Raw genomic sequence first — 18,233 nt, forward strand, 5'->3', positions numbered from 1 at the left:
CCTCTGTTAGCAAAAACATGAATTTGGAAGCTAACGTTTAGTGTGGGTGGAATCCTTTGACAAGGTTGGAGAACTCAGCCACGCTTTTCTTATAGTTATTACAGTAAGTTTACCAAATGTTTTGCCCTGGTGTACATTGTTTTTCTGTGGTATCAATCTTCAAATTGGGATTCCTTTATTTACCATGTACTGCACCTTTGCATTTCTAAAGACTGCCTCTCTGCAGGGACAGCAGCCAGATTGTCATCAGTCACAGCAGCTGTTACAGGAGTCATACAGTGTGCATTCTCATGGAGACTTTACATGGAGTTCTTGTTGTTTTCATTAATCTAAAATCATTCAGATTGAAAGTACGTGTTTTGTTCTTTGATAGGGAAACATTAACGGTTTTTACTTCCTCTGTTTTCCTCTGTTTTGTTTAAGAGGGGGTTAAAATCTTGTCTAGTGGTAGGACATCTTATTCTAACTTTCTAATATACACAATAAATAATGCAAACCAGTGTTCACCTGATTTTGAAATGAGAAATGGAAGTACACGTTATAGAAGCATGTTGTTTCTTTTGTATAATTACAGTATCTTACTTCTGTAAAAACGACGAGTCCTTGTGGCATCTTAGAGACTAACAAATTTATTGGGGCATAAGCTTTCGTGGGCTAAAACCCACTTCATCAGATGCATGGAGTGAAAAATACAGTAAGCAGTGTATGGAGAGAGAGAGCACATGAAAAGATGGGAATTGCCTTACCAAGTAGGGGCAGTGCTAACGAGGCCAATTCAGTTAAGGTGGAAGTGGCGTATTCTCAACAGTTGACAAGAAGGGGTGACTATCAAGAGAAGGAAAACTACTTTTGTAGTGCTAACTAGGCCAGTGTAATCAAGATGGATGTTAGCTATTTCTAACAGTTGACAAGAAGGCGTGAGCATCAGCAGAGGGAAAATTACTTTTTGTAGTGACCCATTACTACAAAAAGTAATTTTCCCTCTACTAATACTCAAACCTTCTTTCCAACTGTTGGAAATGGTCGACATCTACCTTGATTGCATTGGCCCCATTAGCACTACAAAAGTAATTTTCCCTCTCTTTGTAGTCACCCCTTCTTGTCAACTGTTGAGAATAGGCCACTTCCACTTTAATTGAATTGGCCTCGTTAGCACTGACCCCCCCACTTGGTAAGGCAACTGCCATCTTTTCCTGTGCTATATATATATACTGCTTACTGTATTTTTTTCACTCCATGAATCTGATGAAGTGGATTTTAGCCCACGAAAGCTTATGCCCAAATAAATGTGTTAGTCTCTAAGGTGCCACAAGGACTCCTCGTTGTTTTTGCTGTTACAGACTAACACGGCTACCACTCTGAAACCTGTTACTTCTGTAAGCAGGTGTAAGATCCTGAAATTGCCCACCCTGTGAATGAGTCATTAAACAATTTTTCTCTGCTTTTCCATTAGATGTTCTTTTATGAAAATGTATATATAACGTAACCAGATACAAAAATCTAGGTTAAAAGAACATTATTCAGGTTAGAAAGTCAATCACTCAAAAGATTTAAGGTCCCCTGTGCAGCATTTTTTCTGCCTCCTTGTAAACACAATAAAGGGATTTTCTCTCTGTTTTTTGCAAGAATTATATTGGAACAGTTTAACTAAGCAGATGTGACAAGAGGCATGTATGCTTGCTGTAGAAGAAAATGCATTTGGGGTTTATGTGCTGGGGAAACTGTTTTTAAAAATCATTTATTCTGGTGACAATGTTATCCCGTAATGCTGCTGAGGTCGGTGTTGTCTTGGATAATCTGCCCGTGGGACTACTAGACAGATTTACATGTCTGACTGCCAAAGGGAGTTTTGCAGTCACGATTCAGTGTTCTATGCTCCCTCCATTTCTATGTTTTGTACTGCTACACAGCCACCACCCCTCGTCTGCCCTGTCTTGACAGTACTTCAAAAGTTGCTCTTGTAGCCCTCTGTATTAATCAGTCCTATTTTCTTCTAAATTGCACAGAAGCTGTGTGTTGTAGGACTTCTTTTCTGACTTGAAGTTTGATCTAATGCTGTTAACTTATGCTATGGGTGTGTAAGACAAGTTCTGCCATTGACTTCAATGGAGAGAGGATTTCATCCCTGGACTTCAATTGGAGGGAAAAGAGAATGGATGCTGTTAATAATAATAGTGGGAAGAAAAATACGTTTTTACAGACCTCTTTGTTAGAGTCCAATTTAAGTTCTCCAATGTGGTGTTACCGAGGGTGTGGAAGTCTCCTAATTAGTCTCTCTTGTTAGCTGGAGAGCAACCAGGTGAGAGGATAAGAAGATCTGACACCTCTGAGTGGCTGCATCTCTGATGTGTCACTGACATTGGAGAGAGACATTATTGTCCTACAACAAAAGCTTCACTTTTTCATTTTCAGCTGTGTCATATCTCAGCCATGGAGATGTATTACAAATACAAATCTGTTTGATATGGTGGCAAAGATCCCTAGGGCAATAGCTTTGAGGGTGTCCCCTGTAGTAAATTAAAATTCTTCTAAAAGAGTCTGTTCAACTTTATACCGGTTCCAGAGTAACAATCAAGGGATTTTTCTTTCTTGTTTTAAGAAAAATTGTCTCTAAATGTAATAATTTAATCGGTAATGAGTGCAGAAAATAATTGCATCGCTCTGCTTTTATTTCAGGGGTCCTCAATGCACTCACTTACCATTATTTAAGGCGCCTCTGCTAGAAATATCTGGATTGCATTTCTGAACTGACAAAAAGGCTTGGACTTCAAGATGCTTATAAAGGAATATCGTATTCCAATTCCAGTGAGTGTGGAAGAGTATCGGATTGCCCAGCTGTACATGATACAGGTTAGTAATGGTTCAAAGAGACATACTGATAGGCCCAGACTGATTTACAAAAATGGTATTTTGGTCTTCACTTCCTGTGCAAAAAGAGATGTCTTGATGAAGAACATAATAACCTGGAGTTTCCAACAGACTTTTCAGCTAACTTTTTTAAATGCAGTTTTTCTTTTAAAATGTGTTTGACCATCTTCTTTCAGTTAAAGGCTAGATCCTGCTGTCCTTATACTGGCAAAACTTCCTCTCTTGAAAGAAGAATTGGAAGTAAACAGATATAGTACAAATTTGGGAATTATCACACCTTGGGTAGGTTATTCCTATGTAGGAAGGCACTGGACCTTAATTTTTATGTGGAAAAATTAATTCATTATAACTTCCAAAAGGCAAACTAAATAAATAGCTTAGCACATGACTTACAATTATTAAAGAAATAGTATGTATGTAAGCACACAGATCCTGTCATCTTAGCTTAGGCACAAAATTTAGTTTTTATTAAATCTAATGTAAACGTTTTCATAACTTTTAAAAAAGAAAACAAAATGTTTCTTTTTGTAATCTCAATCTTCCATGCTCCCCCTCCTAAAAATGGAAATCCAAACACAATGGCCTTAGGATGGTACATGAGAAACCCAGCAGTGAAACTTACTAAAAAGGAAATGAAATTGCCCATCTAGTTTCATTGCCCACAGAGCTGAAGAAAATGCAAAAATGCCCTCAATCCAGCAAAACACATGCCGAACTCTGAGAACACAGAGCAATTCCATTTTATTTGAGTGGGACTGCTCCAGAGGCTTGTAGTTAAGCATGTGCTTAACTGCTTTGCTGTATTGGGACCTAAAATGAACAGCATAAATGGTGAAAAATTATTCCAAATATGAGAAATTATTTTTATTATACTGTGATTTCAATTTTTACAGTGCCCCCTTAAAAAAAAAAAAAGAAGAATTAATTGCTAGACTCGACTACCAAGCACAAGTTACTAACCATTACTAACCTGTATGCACAGCATAATATATGTTCTTAAGTATTACCAAAGGATTTCCTTTTTCTGGCAAAAATATTTGAGTACATATATACATTGATAAATGGATTTGTAACTTAATATTAGCATAAGTGAGTAAACATTTTCTCAGGGGGCTTAATTTCTCTATGGCTTCTCCTGAAGCTAAAATTGTTTTGAAAAATGTCATATAATTATTTTCTCATGACTTTTTCTTTCACATTTGGATTAGATGCTTAAATAAAAATCGTACTAAGAGGGGAAACATATTAGCTATGCAAATGTAACAGCAGGCTAAGGAACCCGTTGAAGAATGCTCTCATTAGTGGGAGAGATTCAGCATGCTCTTCGTTGGGGAGAATACTTGAATATCACATGCAATTCTGGTTTCCCCATCTCAAAAAAGATACACAACAACTGGAAAAAGTCCGGTAAAGGGCAACAGAAACGATCTGGTGTATGGAACAGCTTCCGTCTGAGGAGAGATTAAAAAGAGTGAAACTGTTCAGCTTAGAAGAGAGATGACTTGTAGGGCAATGATAGAGGTCTATAAAATCATGAATGGTGTGGAGACAGTGAATAAGGAAGTGTTATGTATCCCTTCACATAACACACAAACCGGCAGTCACCCATTGAAATTAATAGGCAGCAGGTTAAAAACAAAAGGTAGCTCTTAGAATCATAGAATATCAGGGTTGGAAGGGACCCCTGAAGGTCATCTAGTCCAACCCCCTGCTCGAAGCAGGACCAATTCCCAGTTAAATCATCCCAGCCAGGGCTTTGTCAAGCCTGACCTTAAAAACTTCCAAGGAAGGAGATTCCACCACCTCCCTAGGCAACGCATTCCAGTGTTTCACCACCCTCTTAGTGAAAAAGTTTTTCCTAATATCTAATCTAAACCTCCCCCACTGCAACTTGAGGCCATTACTCCTCGTTCTGTCATCTGCTACCATTGAGAACAGTCTAGAGCCATCCTCTTTGGAACCCCCTTTCAGGTAGTTGAAAGCAGCTATCAAATCCCCCCTCATTCTTCTCTTCTGCAGGCTAAACAATCCCAGCTCCCTCAGCCTCTCCTCATAAGTCATGTGTTCCAGACCCCTAATCATTTTTGTTGCCCTTCGCTGGACTCTCTCCAATTTATCCACATCCTTCTTGTAGTGTGGGGCCCAAAACTGGACACAGTACTCCAGATGAGGCCTCACCAATGTCGAATAGAGGGGGACGATCACGTCCCTCGATCTGCTCGCTATGCCCCTACGTATACATCCCAAAATGCCATTGGCCTTCTTGGCAACAAGGGCACACTGCTGACTCATATCCAGCTTCTCGTCCACTGTCACCCCTAGGTCCTTTTCCGCAGAACTGCTGCCTAGCCATTCGGTCCCTAGTCTGTAGCGGTGCATTGGATTCTTCCGTCCTAAGTGCAGGACCCTGCACTTATCCTTATTGAACCTCATCAGATTTCTTTTGGCCCAATCCTCCAATTTGTCTAGGTCCTTCTGTATCCTATCCCTCCCCTCCAGCGTATCTACCACTCCTCCCAGTTTAGTATCGTCCGCAAATTTGCTGAGAGTGCAATCCACACCATCCTCCAGATCATTTATGAAGATATTGAACAAAACCGGCCCCAGGACCGACCCCTGGGGCACTCCACTTGACACCGGCTGCCAACTAGACATGGAGCCATTGATCACTACCCGTTGAGCCCGACAATCTAGCCAGCTTTCTACCCACCCTATAGTGCATTCATCCAGCCCATACTTCCTTAACTTGCTGACAAGAATACTGTGGGAGACCGTGTCAAAAGCTTTGCTAAAGTCAAGAAACAATACATCCACTGCTTTCCCTTCATCCACAGAACCAGTAATCTCATGATAAAAGGCGATTAGATTAGTCAGGCATGACCTTCCCTTGGTGAATCCATGCTGGCTCTTCTTTCACACAATGCACAGTCAACCTGTAGAACTCGTTGCCAGGGGATGTTGTGAAGGCCAGAAGTATAACCGGGTTCAAAAAGATAAGTTCATGGAGGATAGGTCCATCAATTGTTATTAGCCAGGATAGTCAGGGACACAACTCCGTGGTCTGGGTATCTCTAAACCTCTGACTGACCGAAGCTGGAACTGGACGACGGGGAATGGATCACTTGATAATTTTCCTATTCTGTTTGATCCCCCTGCAGCATCTGGCCACTGTGGGAAGAGAGGATACTGGGCTAGATGGACCATTGATCTGACCCATTATGGCCATTCTTATGGGATACGTCCTCAGGTTAACAATATTGTTGAATCAGAGTTGCTGCCAGGTTTAATGCCTTTTGACTGTGGAATGTTTAGTTAGTGGAATTCTGCTGGTGTTCTCTCAGAAGCCACAAGCAAGATTTTATCAGATTACTACTGAGCATGTGATTTCATTTAATTGCCTGAAACCACTATCGGGTGATGTGTGTAAGGTCTAGATTCTACCTTCTGGCACTGCCTTGAGCAAGGGGTGGTGTATAAATGCACCAGCCCAGCAACATCCCTCCCCTGCTGCCCTCTTGCCATACATAATTTGCTGCTGGACTGTGCCCCATCAGCAAATTACAATTTCCCCTGCACCAGCCCAGCTGTACTGGCTGGTGGGTTGGAAGGTGGTTGGAGCCAAGTCTTCAGCCATTCACTGCCTATGCATTCCAGCAGGGCAGTAAGTGAGCTTGTTTAACCCTGTGTCCCAGCTCCAAGGTCCAACCTGCAGAAGGGTATAAAGGTGGGGGAAGGTTTCTTACTCCCACATACCTGAAGGTAAAATTAGTCCAAGACACAATCTAGCTCTAAGAATGAACGTAAGCACTTCTGAGAGAAAATACCTATCTTAGCTCAAAATATTTTGAAAGGCCCTTGAAATAAAATGTTAGGGTTAAATTCCCCTTTCTTTAATCTTGTTCTGTAAGAGCTTGTTCCATCTGCCCTTGAAAGTCAATGGAAAGACTCCCACACACTTCAGTGGGAATTGGCGTGGTCCCCATGACATTAACTGCCTCTGTAAAAGAACACGGCTTTATCCTTTGAGAGATAAATCAGGGAATGTTAACTCAGAAGGAGCAGGAAAGAGCATGAAAGACTTTTCTAGATGTTTTCAGAGTGTGATTTTTAATAAGACCCTTTTGTCTGGCTATAGTGGAATCACTATTTTTCTTTTCTTTCATTCCTTTGGAATCTGTAGCCCACAGGAGAAGTTTTTTGTGTGTGAGTTATAACATCTAGTTGGTGAGCGTATTCCAGGGGGAGCAGCAAACTGGGATGTCTATATGTAATATATAGTAATGTAAAACCCATTTTTTAGGACAGAATGATGTAGAGGGAGGCTTTTCCGTGTTCCGAAAATAAATTGAACATCTCTCCTTGAGAAGGGATTATTCTTTTCTTTCCTTTTATTAAAATGTGTCCTAAGGAGAACAGAGCCTAGTTTTAAATTTCATATGTCATGCAGAGCACTGTACAAATGCTGCACTAGTGTGATAATCATACCAGTTGTTAAGAGAGGAGCTAGATCTCCAGCACTGCAGAAGTGAAATATGTAGTAATTCATTGGAAACTTTGTTCATGAAGAGTATATTTGGCTTCAGTGAGACTTAAATACATGGTTGACTTTAAGCATGTTATTTGGGGCTTTCCTGAATAGGGGTGGGATTATTTATTAGCGTGAAGTGAAACAAATGCAAGTCAGGTCTTTTAAGAGCAAAGTAAAGCTTTTGTGCAAAAGTGTAGCCTGTTGAAGTCCATGGGCAAAGTTTTCAAAAGTGCCTAAATCGTGTGGTAGCTAGGCTCCTAAGTCACTTAAGTGCTTTTGAAACTTTCACCCCATGACGTTACTTGTGTGAGGGTTTGCAAAGTCAGGCCCAAAATAGTTGCAGTTTTTTTTTAAAGAGAGGAATGTCCATTGTTTCTCTCCCCCCCCCCCGCCCCTCCCCTATTCGCACAGTTTGTGGAGAGCCCACACTTTACATTCTGAAGGAGCTGCTCCTGTTGGAACTTTTGGAAAGATTCCCCTTCAGTTTGCTACAAGCAGGATCGGTTCCTACAAAGAACAAAAAATTCTCACAACTGCTGCTTGGAATGATGCGTGGTAAATGTACACTGGATAGGAGCAATAAAAGTGTACAGGATGAGATTTTGGCATCCTAGTTCTTGGCTCTTTCTGTGATATTGGCTGCCCAAGGCAGCAATAAATTATCTCTTCCATACTCCTTAGTATCTTGCATCTCCCACATTTTCTGCGGATGTTTAAAGTTCCTAAGGCTGAAGTGAATTAATGGCCAGTTTCTTAGAGGTTTGTCATTTTCCCCTTAGCATCACTTTTGCTGCTTCTGAATCCTTTTCTGCAGAGATAGCGGTTTCAGTACACAGAGTAGCGCTTAGATTCTTCAATAAATAAGTTAATTTTATATTACAGCAATGAGTTTAATGGATCCTTGACCTGCTTGCAGACTACAAGATCTGAACCAAATTGTTTTTTCTCAGTTAGATTTGAGACTCTCTATAAATATAAGTATTTCCACGGGGAATCTCTAGCATGATGCTTGTCATCGTGTTCAGTTCAGGAAGTCTTGCTGCATCTGTAATAGGGCAGGTAGGGTAATCCTCTGCTGTATGTACAGCTCTCTTCTCATCTTCACTTGTCGTCATTGTCTTGATGATGGTCTTATTTTTCTCATTTGTTCTCCATATTAAAAAATTCCAGCTGTTTAGTCTAGACTTCTAACCAATAATCTCCTTTATTCTGGTGCATAAATCAGGGAATTGAGAAAATAGTGCAAAATACTGAAAATATTCTCAGAACCTCTTTTCTAGACATTATTTTATTCGTGTCATTTTCATATTGATTTCACATTGTTCTTTGATTTAACCAGATCATCTCTCTGGAACACGCTCCATATGTTTTTAAATGAGATCACAATAGTGATTCCCCCCCGCCCCCCATGATAAATGGTTGGTTGCCGCACCAACCAGCCACAAGATGGTTGCGAGGAGTAGATATCAAGCATAAGCAGCACATATAAGAGGCTTGGGGAGGTTAAGCCTCGCCAAAAAATGCTGGCCATGCAGGAGGGCAAATGCCACAGGTGCAGCATGGGTCCACCACCCTTTGGAGGAGCGCTGGAAGCGAAGCTCGCTACAAGTGGGGGGAGGCACCGGTCCCTGGCCCCACTCCCACTCAGCCTCTTCCCTCAAGGCCTCCCCCTCACTCTGCCTCTTCCCTCGGTGGCCCCTGCACACTTTTCACCACCACAGAGTGGAGTGAGTGGGCAGGACTTGGGGGAAGAGGTGGAGAGGAGCAAGAAGCGGGCGAGACTTGAGGGAGGAGGCGGAGTGGGGGCGGTGCCTCAGTCCAGGTGCCGGTGCCCACCCCTGCTGGGGAATTTACAGCACTCGCGTGTAAGCCTCCTCAAACTGAAGACTCGCGTGTCTCCTATAATATCAAGCACTTCTTTTGTATGCTACCAGCATATGTCTCTGCTAAGAAACCAGAAATGTGGTACATGCTTATTCAAAACTACCTCCTACTACCAAACGTGAAGGTTGTCTCGGTAGAATTTGCTCTCAGTAACCAAGGACTAATAGGTTTGCACAAATGGCCATGATGAGCTTGGGGAACTGCAGTCTGGTGTGGGGAAGTGCACATTCCTATCCTGGCAAAAGAGGGATACAGCCCAAGAGAACTCTTCAAAAGCCAAAGGCTGGAAAGTAGAACTACTATCTCTGTGAGGGTCTCTCTACCAAGTGGTTATGGAGACTCCTGCTCTGAATCCCAAAGTGGATGTTTCTCCATGGAGAGAGGAAATCAAGTGTGAGAAAATGTCTAAAGCAGCTTCCTTTGATCCGCAACACAAAATGCTCACAATACTTGTGCTTAAAATACAATAAATCTGAACTGAGGGTTACAAACATTCTGTTTTCATTTGTTGCCACTTCAAACTATGCTGTTAGTTTAAAACATCTTTCTAATTCTCTTTTTCAATCTTCTCAGGAGTTTGCCATCCCTAATCCTTATCAGGGAATTGACAGTGTTATTGTTACCCGCCTTCAACAAACAACCATTTTAATCTTGAGTCTTTTTTGCTGTTTCGTAAAAGCTTGTATTCAGCTGTATCTTGACCCCATTTACCGTAAAGATCACTGTATCATTGGGTAAAGGTCAGTCCATTTATCATCTCCATGCCAGTTGTTACTGGAGTTCCCGTATGCCCCAGGATTCCATGAGGTCCTCACTCTTGGGACCCTTAGATGAAGGGAGATATTTTCATTTGATATTAAATTTTATTTTAAAATCAGTGTTCATAACTTACTTTCTTTGTAAATAACCATGGCCCTGTCTAGCTCTAAGCAGTTTCCTGTGGATGGTTGCGATCTTCCTTGGAAGACCATATATTTGAAGAATAGTCCCTCTTCATCTTCTGGACCTTGACAGTTGCCTTTTGAGGATGAAAGTTATTTGAAGCTGATGCATGAATCCCTTAAACTAAGAATCATAATACTTGGTACTCTCTTTGGCATTTTATGGGCCTTATCTTGCACCATTAAGGAGACAATGATTATTTGTAGCACCTAGAGGCCAGAGTCTCTGTTCCTGCAAGGCACATTGTGTAGAACACAAGGAACTCTGCGGCCTCTTGTCTTCTCTTAGAATCAGCCCTTTCATGCAAGAGTCTCAAAGCAGTTTGGAAATATTATCTAATTAAGCCTCATAACTCTCCAAGGTGCACTTCTATAGAGTCTAAAAGCAGCTGTAGCCTGAAGCCCCACCATTGCTCATGGCCAAGTGGCCTAATAGTGGCCCTCTTAGCGTCTTGGCCAGGAAGTTCAGCTGAGATTGTGGTGGTATAAAACTGTTTAAAAAACAAAAAACCACAAAGTGAAAACAGAAGATTATGGCTGAACTAAATAAGCTAGTCAGGAAGCAGGTTTAGCTCAGCTCAGCTAAAGCAGAAGTGGGACATCAGCCTTTAATATTCAGGCCACTGCTTTCTAATGTGATGCAGTATATTTTGCTGTTGAGTTGAGACAACAGCCACTATTATTTGTTATCCGTTCCTGATACCTAGCAATAATGAAAGGCCTTCCCATGTGAAAACCCAACTTACCCAGAATTCCCAAATAGAATTAAAGAATAAGTGCCAGAACTTGTCCCTGGTATGGAGTGCAGTGTTGTTCTTCTCACCAGTTAATAATAATGAAAAGTTTCACAGCATTGTGTGGACAAAACTCCTCAGAGCATATCCTGATAATACCAATAAATAAGGATTATTATCCCTGTTTTGCAAATGAGGAAATGACTTGTCCAGAGCCCCCAGAGAGTTGAGATGGTTATTGAATTTAAGAGTTCCTAGCCTCATACTCGATCTGCTATTTCATTTGAGGTCATTCTTTGGCAATCACAGTTTTTCCTATGTTGATGCAAGTCTTTGCAGTGTCACCTTTTGAATGATCTGGACAAGACTTGCAGTCAGTCCTGGAAATTTACGTTATGAAAACCTCAGACCTTGTTCTATATTTTAGTTCTGTTGGAATCATTTGGCTTTACCTGATCTCATGGGCTTTCTGCTGGATTCGTGGAAGGAAATCCCGAGTCAGATGTGTCTTGGCGTTCTTTCCATCTCACTGCAGGCTCCTTTTTGCTAGCTCATTCGTAATTTGGCTTCTGCTCAGACCCTTTTGCACATTGACTTGCAATGATCCTCCGAAGTCTATAATTTGCTGTGTTCTCAGAAAAGCAGGCAGTGCTTTCAAGGGTGAGAATCTTCTCTCACTTGTGCTGCTCCTGTCTGCTTGATTGGTATTGACTCTGTTGTTTTTCTTTCTCCACATATACTGTGGATTCTGTCAATCTTCAGTTGTCATTTTTTTCTTGGCAGTCTTCATCATCTGGGCTGGGCTCTTCTCTCAGATGCTTGCAGCTGCCAAGTAGAGTCTTGTTGGTTCTTGAAAATGGATTTGAAGAAGTTAAGTGTGTGTTTGTGCAATGGATTCCTGGCATTCTGTCTGATTTCTAGTGGACAGGAGTCCAGCCTCCACTGCATTTGGCACTGGCCAGCCCTCTTTGCTGGCGGCCTCAGGACGTAGATAAAGGATGGAATGGGTTCGGAGAATGAGCTACTCTTAAATCTCTGGACACTGCAGAACAGGAAGAAACACTGGCAGGAACAGTGTGGGTGAAACCTGTGCATACGTTGCGTTTCATGTACAGGAGAACACGCTTTCCCTGTTATCAGTGTGGCTTGTTTCACTAATGCTACATCTTTGAGTTGTCAGGGCTACCCCATGTACCCTATGCTTCAAACCAGCACTTGATATTCATATTGTCAATCAGATCCCTTTCTGTTTGTGTTATCTGTCTGACTTCCAATGCCATGCCAGTGTTGGGTTGTCTTTCAAAGTCTGTCTCTAGCATGGCACAGATTAAAGCACCCAAGATTTGACAAAAAGAAAAGGAGTACTTGTGGCACCTTAGAGACTAACCAGTTTATTTGAGCATGAGCTTTCGTGAGCTACAGCTCAGTATGTATCTGATGAAGTGAGCTGTAGCTCACGAAAGCTCATGCTCAAATAAACTGGTTAGTCTCTAAGGTGCCACAAGTACTCCTTTTCTTTTTGCGAATACAGACTAACACGGCTGTTACTCTGAAACCCAAGATTTGACAGTGACTGTGAAAGTCTTCTGTTTTCTCTGAATCTGGTTTTTTTTTTTTTTTTTTTTTTAACACCACTGATTAAGATGCAGTTGATCTGGTTTGCATACATGGCCATTTGGAGGATGGACAATTTGCATGTTCCTGTTTTGAAGGCAGTTGCCACTTATCAGTACTGTTATACAACAGCAGCAGCAGCAGAAAAAATGGAGGTCCCTTTCTCAGAGCAAAAAAAAATGGTCCCATAACCAAATCCACATTTTCAGCCTGCTATCTGCATAGTATTGCCAACCGGAAGTGCTCAGAGATCCTGAGTACGGTCTCCCAAAATCATGCAATTTTTAAAAGTCTTCTATTTTGTTTTGTTTTGGGTTTATTTCGGGCCATTAGGGTGTACTCAGGTCATGTTTTCAAGATTTTCTGTGCAGCTATAAGGGTGAGAAAGATACTATTTTAAAATGAAAGCTGAGAGTCTCACATAATCACTTAACTCCAGAAAATGGGGAAGAACACCAAATATCGAAAGACTCACAATAGAGTTGCAAGAGTTGGCAATATTGTCTACGTGTAGTGTTTGAAAAGTGCTACATAAACATGAAGTAGTATTATTTGCAGTCATTGTATCAGTACCAGTTTGTGTCCCTTGCTCCAAAAAGGTGAAGATTAGGGTTGATTTTATAGTAATTAACTGGTTTGGTTTTAGCACTAAGAGCAGGAAACAATATGTGATGTTAGACTGGGGTTAGGATGTAACTCTTCCAAGTTTATTGGGAGTCTCACAGTATTTGATGTCTTTCTTAAAGCCCCAGCTTCTGGAGTCATGTTTTGTAAGAATGTCAGTATGTTGTTTTTAATGAAACTTTCTAGCTATTGACAGGTTTCAGAGTAGCAGCCGTGTTAGTCTGTATCCACAAAAAGAAAGGAGGACTTGTGGCACCTTAGAGACTAACAAATTTATTTGAGCATAAGCTTTCGTGAGCTACAGCTCACTTCATCGGACGCATTCAGTGGAAAATACAGTGGGGAGATTTATATACACAGAGAACATGAAACAATGGGTGTTACCATACACACTGTAACAAGAAAGTGATCAGGTAAGGGGAACTATTACCGGCGGGGGGCGGGGACCTTTTGTAGTGATAATCAAGGTGGGCCATTTCCAGCAGTTGACAAGAACGTCTGAGGAACAGCCGGGGGCGGGGGGGGGATAAACATGGGGAAATAGTTTTACTTTGTGTAATGATCCATCCACTCCCAGTCTTTATTCAAGCCTAAATTAATTGTATCCAGTTTGCAAATTAATTCCGATTCAGCAATCTCTCGTTGGAGTCTGTTTCTGAAGTTTTTTTGCTGAAGAATTGCAACTTTTAGGTCTGTAATTGAGTGACCAAACAGATTGAAGTGTTCTCCGACTGTTTTTTGAATGTTATAATTCTTGACGTCTGAATTGTGTCCATTTATTCTTTTATATAGAGACTGTTCAGTTTGGCCAATGAACATGGCAGAGGGGCATTGCTGGCACGTGGTGGCATATATCACATTGGAAGATATGCAGGTGAATGAGTCTCTGATAGTGTGGCTGATGTGATTAGGCCTTATGATGGTGTCTCCTGAATAGATATGTGGACACAGTTGGCAACGGGCTTTGTTGCAAGGATAGGTTCCTGGGTTAGTGGTTCTGTTGTGTGGTGTGTGGTTGCTGAGTCTTTTGAGTCTTTGTTGGGCCTGTCCTGTAGTAGGTAACTTCTGGGTACTCTTCTGGCTCTGTCAATCTGTTTCTTCACTTCAGCAGGTGGGTATTGTAGTTGTAAGAACGCTTGATAGAGATCCTTTAGGGTTTGTCTCTGTCTGAGGGGTTGGAGCAAATGCGGATGTATCGTAGAACTTGGCTGTAGACAATGGATCGTGTGGTGTGGTCTGGATGAAAGGTGGAGGCATGTAGGTAGGCATAGCGGTCAGTAGGTTTCCGGTATAGGGTGGTGTTTATGTGAGCATAGTTTATTAGCAACAAAAAAACTTCAAAAACAGACTCCAATGAGAGACTGCTGAGTTGGAATTAATTTGCAAACTGGATACAATTAACTTAGGCTTGAATAAAGACTGGGAGCGGATGGGTCATTACGCAAAGTAAAACTATTTCCCCATGTTTATTCCCCCTCCCATCCCCCCCCCCCCCCCCCCCGCTGTATTCAACTGCTGGAAATGGCCCACCTTGAGTATCACTACAAAAGGTCTTCCCCCCCCCCCCCACTCTCCTGCTGGTAATAACTCCCCTTACCTGATCACTCTCTTGTTACAGTGTGTATGGTAACACCCATTGTTTCATGTTCTCTGTGTATATAAATCTCCCCACTGTATTTTCCACTGAATGCATCCAATGAAGTGAGCTGTAGCTCGCGAAAGCTTATGCTCAAATAAATTTGTTAGTCTCTAAGGTGCCACAAGTACTCCTTTTCTTTTTTCTAGCTATTGTGGTTGTGGAGAAAAGCTTGAAACTGTGACCCGAATGAGCCCTCAAAGCTCAGAAACCAAAGGCAAATAAAAAGAACCCAGAATTTCTGACTTTCTTAAAATCTCAAGTTTCAGAGCAGCAGCCGTGTTATTCTCTATTCGCAAAAAGAAAAGGAGTATTGTGGCACCTTAGAGTCTCTAAGGTGCCACAAGTACTGCTTAAAATCTCAAGATTTTTAAGAGAATCCCATGACATTTTGGGCCTTGGCTCATGGTTACTAAATGGTTGAGATTGGCAATACTGTGTGTACTTTTTAAATAAGTAAAGCTTTTTCTTTTCAGCTGGGCCACATTTTTTTATTTTATTTTAATGTAAAATTTGGTTATGTTTGGTTTGCAAAGTAGAAGGGAGTAGTCTGAATGTCAGACTGAGATTCAGAAGTTCTTGATTTCATATCCCATCCCTGATGAATTGTGTGCACTTGGCAATGTGCTTCATCTACCTACCTCAGTTACTCCATCTGTGAAATAGAGATAGTATTTCTCACAGATGATGCTTTGTGGAGCAGTTAATGTTGTGCAAATCTTTGAAGAAGAAAAAGCAGGACATAAATGCCAAGTAGAATAAAAAAAACTAAGCAGGAAATGGAAGCTGAAATGTTATCAGCCAGATTAAAAGATGTAACATGTAGGGCAAGCAGGTTTGGGGTGTCTTCATAACAGTTATTTCCATTTTGCATTCCTGTGCGGCAGGCAGCCCAGCTCCAACAAACATGTGGTTGTATGACTTTGCAGAGCAGAGTGATTTATGATCAGGTATAAGAATGGTTCTTTTTTTAATACTGTTAATTATTTATAGACTTGCACAGCTGATTGCCCACAAAATAACATAGTGCGTTGTACTAAGAGCTCTATTAATAGCCAGTCCTGGTTCTAAATAATGCAATGCAAATAGTATTTGTACAAATTGGCTTGCATGCAGGTCTGTACTCTTTTGTGAAGGCCTGCTGCTTTCAACCTGGCCATTTTACATTTGCAGTGAAAGCAGCAAAGAGTAATGGAGCCTCAGGCGACAGAGGTATTCATCTGTGCATCATGCTGTAGGAGCTTCTGCAGTAACAGTCTCTTCTTCAAGGGACAGGGAGGTTGTGTGCCATCAGCACTGTACTGCATCAGCACTGTACTGCTGCTGTTCCTATCTGGGTATCTCATTACAGCCTTCATCAGATGAGTGCTGAAAACCAAGTGAGAGAAAGTTCTTGTGGTCTAGTGATGCACAGCAGGATATTTTTACAAGCCCAAGCAAGAATGACACTTCAGACTGAAGTGAATGCTGTCTTCGTTGTTCCGGTTTAAGCTCTTGCTTGGTTCAGACTTTTGAATTTGCTTCTGAAGGGGCCAGCATCAGGAACTCAAATTTAACTTTGTTTTCTTAAACTAGCAACACGTAGCTTGCATTTTAGCTCAGATGTTGTCCATTTTGTTGCCCCTCTGCACTAATGTACATGAGCACCATTCCTCAGCATAGAGCTGTAAATCAGGGGTTCTCAAACTGGGGGTCGGGACCCCTTGGGGGTCGTGAGGTTATTACATGGGGGGTCAGCCTCCACCCCAAATCCCGCTTTTCCTCCAGCATTTATAATGGTGTTAAATATATAAAAAAGTGTTTTTAATGTATAAGGGGGGGCGGGTCACGCTCAGAGGCTTGCTATATGGAAGCGGTCACCAGTACAAAAGTTTGAGAACCACTGCTGTAAGTGGTCACTAGACAACCTCTTCAATGTCATAACAAGAGGGCAGTACATTAAATACAGTCTTGGCATAAGAAACCAATTTACTGAAGCTCCAGTCCAGGGCATATCTGGGATTTTGGGAGCAATTTAAGGTTTTAATAGGTTTGGCTGTTTAAATCCTTCATATATTTTACAGTAGATGCACGATGTGATCTGTAGTTTATTCCAGCATACCCACACTCCCATTTTACTGCTGAGGGAAACTCTGGGATAGGGCAGCTAAGTGATTTGTCCAAGGATACTTTGGGAGGTCTATGGCCAACCTGGGAATAGATCCCAAGAGCACTGACCCCTAGTCCTGAGCCCTAACCATAAGACCATGTGTAATGAAGGTCTGCATTTTGTTGACTTCCCAAGGTCACTTTCAAACTCTTGTGTTCTGAGCCACTGGGCTGATGTTTTGATTTACATACAAATAGATACAGTGAACTCTGTGCTAATGGCCTCTAACTTAATGGCCACTAAAATCTCAGTCCTTATGAGAGTTTTCATATTAATAGCACTGTACTATGTGACCATCTGTTGTAGCAGCCTGAAAAATAGCAATTCCCTTGGTGGTGATGTTACCAGGTTTCATCCTATCTGTATATTTTTAATTCTCTCACTTTGCAGACATCCTTCCCTGAACATTCTTAGATTTCTTCATCATTTTGCCTGAAGAGTAGCAGTGTTTGCACAGACTTTAGAGTTGAGACATTTGGCCGAGTGCCAGTGGGTGAGGGGTAATGTCCAGATGAAACAATGCACCGTGTGCTGCTCAGAGAGTGATCAAACCTAGAAAAGGGGGATCTTTAAAACAGCAACCCCTTTTGCCTTTACTAATAAGCCACTTGTTGAGTGTGTAACTTCCTCCTCCCCCAGTGATTGAACATTTTCAGATCCTCAGTAACTTACAATATGCTGAGACTAGAACTCAAAATACCCTTGTCAAGCACCATGTTCTGATCTTCCTTCGAGTGACTCAAAGTAACCTCCCTTTGCTGAATATGTGTTAATGCTGCCTCTAAATATATTATTTTTCACAGCACTAATTGGATTAAAATCATTTTGTGTCATGCATGAAGGATGCATGTTACAGCACAAATGGCACACTGAGGCCTTCTCTGTGGGTACCATGGTTACTGGTGACATCGTTCAGTTTGATATTAATAATGATTTGTGTGTAGCTCAGAAGCCTGACTGAAGGTGGCCTAAACTAAACCCATTGGATTGCTGATGCAGTCCCATTGCCATGGAAACAGATGCTGCAGCTTAAGGTTGCCTGTATCTGTAACATGATGCATGCACACAAAAGCATGGTCTGGTGGTGTCCATAATCCTTAAAAGAATATGAGTGTGATTACTGGAGAAAATGGGAAATTGTAATGGGATTTGATTTATAATGTAGGGATCTCTAGTTATAAGTGCACAGTAATTCATGGCGGTCTCTGTATTTGGAGAAATAACAAAACACAGGTTTTTAATTGTGACTTGACCT

The 18,233-nt window shown here is 41.5% G+C and overlaps 1 protein-coding gene across 1 annotated transcript in view; it reads left to right on the forward strand.

Annotated features, from left to right (window-relative positions):
* The window catches only part of PITPNM2 (phosphatidylinositol transfer protein membrane associated 2), a 217,989-nt gene that overhangs the window by 106,398 nt on the left and 93,358 nt on the right, over positions 1–18,233 (forward strand). The window contains exon 3 of the mRNA XM_077834846.1: positions 2,677–2,850. Coding sequence (XP_077690972.1) covers positions 2,773–2,850 — 78 coding nt within the window. The 5' untranslated portion in view covers positions 2,677–2,772. The remainder of the gene's footprint in view (positions 1–2,676; positions 2,851–18,233) is intronic.

Source organism: Eretmochelys imbricata, chromosome 15 (genome assembly GCF_965152235.1).
Source record: "Eretmochelys imbricata isolate rEreImb1 chromosome 15, rEreImb1.hap1, whole genome shotgun sequence".
Classification (NCBI taxonomy): Eukaryota; Metazoa; Chordata; order Testudines; family Cheloniidae; genus Eretmochelys; species Eretmochelys imbricata.